At 49.3% G+C, this 8,051-nt stretch overlaps 1 protein-coding gene across 1 annotated transcript in view; it reads left to right on the top strand.

Moving 5' to 3' along the window:
• The first annotated feature begins 5,836 nt into the window (after positions 1-5,836).
• The window catches only part of Cdh2 (cadherin 2), a 205,745-nt gene continuing 203,530 nt past the window's right edge, over positions 5,837-8,051 (top strand). Inside the window, exon 1 of the mRNA XM_063231811.1 lies at positions 5,837-5,993. Coding sequence (XP_063087881.1) covers positions 5,934-5,993 — 60 coding nt within the window. The 5' untranslated portion in view covers positions 5,837-5,933. The remainder of the gene's footprint in view (positions 5,994-8,051) is intronic.

The following is an 8,051-nucleotide window of genomic DNA, read 5'->3' on the forward strand; positions in this document are numbered from 1 at the left end:
TGGGAAAAGGCTGGTCTCCTGAGCTCCAGCCAATACTTTACCAACTTCCTCAATTTTTTACTGAAAGAAAGGGCAGTCAGTATAAGTTCAGACAGTAAATATGTCTTACTGTCCTCTAAACACTCTCAGTTGTATTTCAGAACTTTCCTGAAGGCAGATCTCTGCTTTTAAAAGGACACAGGGCGAAAGTTTGCCACAATTGAACATTACCAAAGTCTTCATTGTTATGTTTTATTTCCTGAGGATCCATTTGAGAAACAGTCTTTGGACTTTTAAGTACTATATTCAGAAGTGGTAGTATCACTGGTCTTCTGGTGCAGAGGTAGATTTCTTGGATATCACACAAATCCTATTTTTCTCAAATATAGATCATCTTTAAACAGGATTCATGTGATCATCTATGCAAACTGGATTATTATAGTGGCTTGATAAACCACATAAGTCACAAAAGGTAGGCCCTAGGAACTATCAGTTGATAATTTTAAATATTATTTTTCCAATATATAAACCAATATATTGATACTGTTTGTTTCCTATAAATATTTTCATATGCCACAGACTTTTTTCTGCATGTTATAAAGATACCAAATTTTCATTTCTTCTGTCAATCTGTGGGTTATTTACTCAGCAGTACTTTTTGTATTAGAGATTTGGTGTTATTCTATAAAGTTTGAACAATTTCAATAAAACTTTTATTAAAGGCCTTTTTAAATGAAATTGCAGATGTAATGGGGGAAGAAGGGAAGAGCATTTATTGAGATTCCCAGGTAACTGTGCTCTGAATCCTCTATGAAAATAAGCATATTTAGTGCATATCTAAGTTAAAGGCCTACCTGTGTTCCTCTTTGTTCATACTATGATATTAAGAAACAGTATTTCTTAAGAAATATTGGTGTTATGGCTTGTATCTAGATGTCTCCCCAAAGCCTCATGTGCCCACAGTAGCCTGAGTTGGCTGGATCTAGGGCATGTGATACTGGAACAGTTTGAGGTACTAAATTAGTCTACTGATTGGAATTAGCACCACCCAGAAGGCAGGTAGCAAAGGGCAAAAGGGAAAGGTAGGTGGGCTGCTTGCTGCCTTCTGGCTGCCATGCCATGGACTATTCTTTTCTCCTATGCTCCTCTGCTATGTGGCCAGCCAACTATTCACTAAAACCTCTACCACTGTGAACTGAAATAAACCTTTCCTCCTTTTACTTTTAGGTGTCCATATTTTGTCTCAGCAACAAAAAAAGTAATTAAGATAATTGGTATTATCCACATTTTAAAAATAAGAAAAAAAAATGCTCTCAGTAATATTAAGAAACTAGCCTGGGGAGGGGGTTGTCTTTCAGTGTATAGCACTTGTATAACAGGTGCGAAGCCCTGGGTTCCATCTCCAGCACCAAAACAAAGAGGTTAAGGAATGTATTCCAGGTTGTAGATGTCAGGAGAGTTATACTCAAGGCCCTATCCATTTATTATACAGTTCTACCTTCCAAAAAGGCATTCTTTTTGCTTAGCTTCCTTATAATCCAAGGACTGCTTATGAATTACATCTGTCTGCTGAATTTGCTCATCAGGCAAATTTTTAACTCTCTTACCTGGTGGACTATACGTACTTCAAGTTACTTAGCTGCATTTTCCATGAGACAAGAGTTTGATTTTTAAATACTGAAAAACAAAAGTACCTCCAAACAAGTGTAAATTTAAAAGTAAACAGGGTTTTTCTTTTAGTACTAAAACACAGCAATACTTCTCTGGTTAAGTTCCAGATTAATGGCTTTTGTGTGCTTAGCAGCCAGGCTGTATTAAAGAGATGCCAAAATCACACTAAACAGATCAAGATGATCATATGAAGAAAGGTACATGAGAACTAGGTTCTGCAGAAGATAGACGATCATTAGTATCTTTACATTTATTCTTTTGAAACTTCTCTCTTGTTCCATGAAGTTAAATTTTCTAATGTTAAAAGGATTCTCTGGAAAAGGTAAAAAGCCCAGGAAGATCGCCCACTCTTGTACAACCTCTTTAGCATTTTGTGCCTCTATCTGCAAAATGAGGTGATTACATGGGCCATCTTAAAGTCCACTTAGGGCAGTCCATGATTTGCTTAAGAAAATTTAGTATTAAAGTTAATTGGGGAGGAAAATGTAATTTGAGTATAATTCTTAAGGGAGAAAGGATAGAACCAATTTTTCTTGGAGACTGGGAGAGGAGGAAGGGTGTGTCCATCTAACCTTTGGGAAAGAGCACATCAGAAGACAAAGGCAAGTATGGGCCATGCCTTGGAAGTGTGCCTGCAGGGGGTGCGTGAAGGGCACTAAACAGCTTGGTATTTGTTTCTAAAATGAGGATCTTTTAAACAAAAGCTCATGGATGAGAAAACACATCACAGCAGAAAGTTACTGATTCTACTTTGAAATGACGTTTTGAAATAGACAATGACCATATCTGCATTCTCATAGAAATTATGTGTGAAAGAGATAAGTGACTCAGTTTGTGCAAAATGCTCGGTGTAGAGACATCTGCAGACCTCTTGTAATAAATTAGAAGCAGCCTTCTGGTAAGGAATCAAGGAGTCGAACGATTTTTGGTACAGGAATGCAGCCTTAATTCATATCATTTTTCTTGTCTTTCTGAATCCCACTCACAATACCATCTGGTTGTTTCTCTGGGTCCCTGGCAAGGCCCCTGCTTCCTTGAAGTTCTATAGACTGTTAGAAAGCCAGTCTTCAAACACAGGGACTAAAAGTCTGAGGGCATGGTCACCATCTGCTCAGAACAATGAATGGCCCCATCACATGATTTTAAGTATGGTGTTTCAGAGGTAAAGCTGTGCTAGATGCCACCGTCAAGACCTGATCTACTTTATTTGCATCAGATGTATGAACAAAATCTCCAACTGGACTTGAGGCCTGGCTATCCCTTTTGGCAATTAAAGGCCTATGAGCAAGATTTAGTTACCCAGGTGATCAGATTAAAACCAGGCATGATTCTAAACCCAATTCACAACCAATGGAAAGTGACACGCATGCAAACTGAAATTAAAAAAAAAAAAATGCTACTAGTGCTTACCTGAATGATCAAAAACTGTTAGATTCAGAGAAATAGTTGACAAGCCAGCCATTCCAAAGCAGACTTTTGAAGTCATAATAAGCAGTTTAACTTAGAGAACATGGTATTTAAAGGTAAAAGCAAATGATACTAAGAAGCAATACACTTGTCCATGCTCAAATGTGTTCTATCTACAAATGAATCAGAATGGCAATAAACATGTATGGCTTCTGCTGGGAAGAGTGAGGAAGCAGCTAATACCCCATGTGTAGGATCATACCTTAATTCTCAGGCATAAAAATGGAATCCATAAATCTCATTCTGGAATACAACAAACACATCTCTGTTACTGCAACTGTTTTACTATTATGCATGACTCCCTGAAACTGGGATTTATAAATAAACCATTGCAAATCTAACTTTCAGGTCTAAAGCAATAGTGCAATAACAGTATCTACCAAAAGGGGGGAGGGAAAGAACAAGTAGTTCTGATTACTATATTAGCAGACTCGTCTCATCTTTCAAATCTAATTAACATAACCTTTCCTATTCTTTGGAGAAGAAAGAAAATGCAGAAAAAATGTTGAGTTTCATTAAAATACAGCTTACAATATTATGCTTTAATTAAAACTGAATAAGCCTCACGATTTATATTAGCATTTTAAAAGCCTAACCTGCAGTAGCACATTACTAAAAGCTGCATCGGTTGTCTCAAAGAAATTAGTACTTGATTTTTTGAGGTTCATCACCAATTTCTTAAGCGATCAGTAGCTGCAAACTTCAATTTAAACAGCGCTAACCTTTCAGTTGCTCAGAGAGTAAGCACTAAAGGCAGAGAACATTCATGTGTCGCAAGAAGGTTCACCCACGCACCGTGCTGAAATGCTCAGATAAAGCAGGTATGTTTATTTACCTGTAGAACCTTTCAAGAAAACGTACCAGAAAAAAATTTATCAACCTCGCCACAGTCATCTGTTCCCCACCCCCTTTTCTATTCCATGTTTGTTAGCCAAACTTGTAAAAGTGTCTCATTCTTTGTGTTGTCTAGCAATTCGTGGTTTAAACGAAAGTAAACATCCTTTACTTGGGGAGAACTCTGTATGGGCCATCCTATCTTTTAGGGAATCCTATTTTCACCTTCACTTCTGGCTTAGTGTCTCTCTCTGCTTTTGTATTTTTTAAATTATTGTCTATGGGGGGTAACAACAGGGTCTTAACGCCCCTAAAACTGTTTACCCCATAATAATGAACCATCTCACCATGGGGTAAAAATACGAGAGAGATTTCAGATACATCGCAAGCACTCTCAAACTCCTGCTTTGGAGACAAAAGACAACAAATAGAAACACAAAAACTTGGGCCATTTCAGCACATCAGCAAGGGCGGAGGCTGGAAAGCTGGGTGCGCTTGCCCTAGAGGAGCCGGGCCTCCAGCTCTCCTCCCCAGCAGGTTGCTGTGGCGAGGGCCCCAGACAATGGCCAGCAAGGGCTTTGCTGGCGTCGTTAGTTTGCTGTGTCTGCTTCTACTAGGAAAATAAAAATAAAAAATAAACCCATCTCCAAAGAATGACAAAATTGAGAGGCGTGAGTCACACTACCAAGGAGGCGACCCTCCCTCTGCCTCCCTCCCCGCAATCTCTTATCTCCATCAGACTCCCCACCGCGAACCAAAGGCTACGGTCCCCTATCAAGTTCCTGCGCAAGTTCTTTCCTCTCCCGCAGCCCCTCCACCTGCTGGGGCGGTGCTCCGCGCACCCAGGCATCTCTCCGGCGACCCCCCGCGGGCTGCAGCAAAAAACGGGGCGCTCGGCAGGGCGGGGGAGGGCGGCTGCCGAAGATCCGGCCGGCGATCGCCGCGGCTCGGTGGCCTCCCATTGGCCACGACGCGGGCGGGGAGGCTCGGCGGAGGCGAGAGGCGGGGGCGCGGGCGGCGGCGGCGGGAGGGGGCCAGAGAGCGGAGCGGGCCGCGCAGCCCGGCAGCGCGTGCGGAGAGCGCGGGAGAGCGGCGGTGGCGGCGGCGGCGGCGGCGGCGGCTCGGCCAGGCGCGCGGGCGGAAGCCGAGCAGGGCGCGCGGGCGGCATCGCGGCGGAGGGGAGCGGCGCGGGGCAGGGCCCGCGTGCGGGCGACAAGGGACGGCCGCAGCGACACCGCGCGAGCCCCTCATTTCACCCGCACACTGCCGAGGCCAGAGAACAGTCTCCAATTCGTCTAGGGCTCGAGGGGAAAAGAGGGGGCGCCCCGGAGCGTCGCCGCGCCCCCACGCAGCGGAGGCAGGGGCGGCGGGACGCTGTCCTTTGTGAGCACAGCGCGCCCGACCGGGGGCGCCCGTCCTCCCCGCGCCACAGTCCCTGGCCGCGCCGCTGTTGCACCGAGCGGCCCTAGCGAGAGGAGCCCGGAGGACGCGCCGCCGTGAGCCCGAGCCTCGCGCCGAGGAGCTCCGCAGCCCATCGCGGCCGGGATCCCGCCACCGCAGACTCGCGGCTCCGCTGCGCTCGGGGCCGCTCCGGCTCGGCCACCGCGGCCGCCTCCGCACGCGCGCACACACGCACACGCGCGCGCGCCTACACACACACACACACACACACACACACACACACACACACACATATTCCCCCCTCACACGCACGCCCGCCCCTCTCCCCCGCCCCCTCCAGGCCCCTTGATCTCGGGGTCTGTTTTATTACTCCTGGTGCGAGTCCCGCGGACTCGGCGGCCCGCTATTTGTCATCAGCTCGCTCTCCATTGGCGGGGAGCGCCGAGCAGCGGAGAAGGGGGTGGGGAGGGGAGGGGAGGAAGGGGTGGAAACTGCCCGGAGCCGTCTCTCCGCGCCGCTGTTAGGGCTGCCGCTGCCTCTGCCGCCGCCTCCGGCTCCTCGCTCGGCCCCTCTCCGCCTCCATGTGCCGGATAGCTGGAGCGCCGCGGACCCTGCTGCCGCTCTTGGCGGCCCTGCTCCAGGTATTCGGCGGTCCCCGCGGGCCGGGCTGCGGGCGGGGTGCGGCGGGCGGCGCCGGGTCCCTTTGTTCCCCGCGCCGCTGCGGGGCCGGGCTGCGCACCCGGGAAGGGAGGTGCCGCACCGTGCGGCCAGAAGCTGCGCAGCAAGAGGAGTGCTCGGCGGGTTGTCAGGGCCAGCCGGTGCACCGTGCTCCTCCGTTCGCGGGCCCCGCTGCCACCCTGCGGGCCAGGCGAGCCCGCGAGGGTGTCCCCAAGCAGTAGTAGTGGGTCACAGGCTAACTCCTAGGTTTTGCAGTTTTTCCTGCTTCTTGCCCTTTGCATTGCACTTTGCTCCGATTTTTTTTTTTTTTTAAATTTCTTCGGGGTTGGGTCGCTAGTTTGCATTAGCAATTCTCACTCTGGTGTCTTAGTTATTACGGGACTTGCCTGTACTCCACCCTACCCTGGCACCCGCACTCCTCCGGGATGTCTAAGGGCTCCGCTGTCCTATTGTCTCTACCGCAGCTCACACTTGCTTTATATTCCTTTTCTTCTCTTATCCTCGCCCTGTTTTGTGTCAGTCCCACCTGGAAAGACTGCCTCGCCTCAGGCCCAGGGAGTCCCCCTTACCCTCCCTAGTCCCCTACGCCAGCGGGGAGAAGTTGGACGCTTGTACGCTGTCCCCTAGCTCTGGCCGCCAGGCTCTGCGCTGCGTGCGTCCCGGGGGCGCGTTCGCCCGCCCGGAGCCCTGCGCACTTTTCACACTCCGGAGCGCGCTGGCTAGCTCTCACCCGCGCCGCGCTGCGAGGCTTCCCCGCCGCGGGAAGCACCTGCTCCAGGCAGGTCGCGGGTTCCCCAGCCACTCTGCTCGGTAGCCCCTAACCCGGCCCGCTGCCCAACTTTCCCGAGGTGTCCAGCCCAAGGCTCTCGCCTTCACCCCTGATGGAGGGTCATCGGGGCAGCGACCCTTGCGCTGAGCTGGTTTTCTGCCGGGGTCCCTAGTTGGCCGGGGTCTGCGGTGGGGTCCCGGAGATGGCTGCGTGAGAGGGGTGTGTCCACCTTCGGTGCCTGGCAGGGAAATCCTTCGAGGAGTCCCCTGCTCACGCCATGTGGGGGAGGAGGGTGGCCAGCAGGGTGGCAGCCGGGACAAGTGCGGGCGCGGCTCGGAAGTGCCCCTGTCCGGGAGGTGGGAGTGGGAAGTGGGGACAGATGGGGCGGTTGCCCTCCTCCCCTTTGGGGTCTCTCGAGCCTTCCCACCGCCCCCTAGAGGGTGTGGACTGAGGCCCCGGGAGCCCTGTCCATGGTGCGCTAGGGTGCGGCGCACCGAGCTATGTGCTCCACGTCCCGCCAGAATCCTGCTCCCTACTTTCCTCCTTTCTTTTGCACCACTGGCTCCTGGGCACCCGGGCCCCTCAGCCCTTTTCCTCTTGGATTTCTCCTTTTGTTCTTTGGTCTCCTGCCGGTCTTTCTTCCCTTCCCCCACTATTCACCCCCCTTTCCCGTTCTGACTCTGGGATTTCAAAACTGTTAGACTAGACATTTTTGGCCTGTGCAGTTTTGGAGAGTGGATGGATTTTTTTTTTTTCTAACTCGGAGGAGACCTGCCAGTCACTTACTAACAAAAGTACCTCCTGTTATAAAACCGTCCTTTATTCTCCGGAGCACACTCCTCATTCTTTCACCTCTTGTCGCTTCATTGATTGTTTTTCCTTTAAAAATGGGGTTTTTGAAAGAGGGTAGATTGCCGGGGTAAGAAGAAAAAAAGTGCTACTTCCACTGTGTGAAGTTAAGGGGAAGGCAAGATGAACTTAAAGATCCCCTTGTGTATCGGATTTTCTTTTTAACAAGAGAGGTCCTAAATGAAGAAACAATTACTTTAAAAATATTATTTTTTGTACATCATTAAGCACTCTTGCTTGCTTATAGAGATTAAATCCTTAGATTTGAGCCCAGCAGTAGCTAGTTATTTGCAGGAACTTTTTGATCTAAGTGTAAGTTCTCTTTGAAGTGTGAAGTTAGGGCAGCAGGAGGTATTTGTTGGGTCATGAATACCAGGCCAAGTCCAAGTGTTGAGCAGTCTTT

Source organism: Cavia porcellus, unplaced genomic scaffold (genome assembly GCF_034190915.1).
Source record: "Cavia porcellus strain 051 isolate PalLab524CR breed Dunkin Hartley unplaced genomic scaffold, mCavPor4.1 scaffold_20, whole genome shotgun sequence".
NCBI classification, from domain to species: Eukaryota; Metazoa; Chordata; class Mammalia; order Rodentia; family Caviidae; genus Cavia; species Cavia porcellus.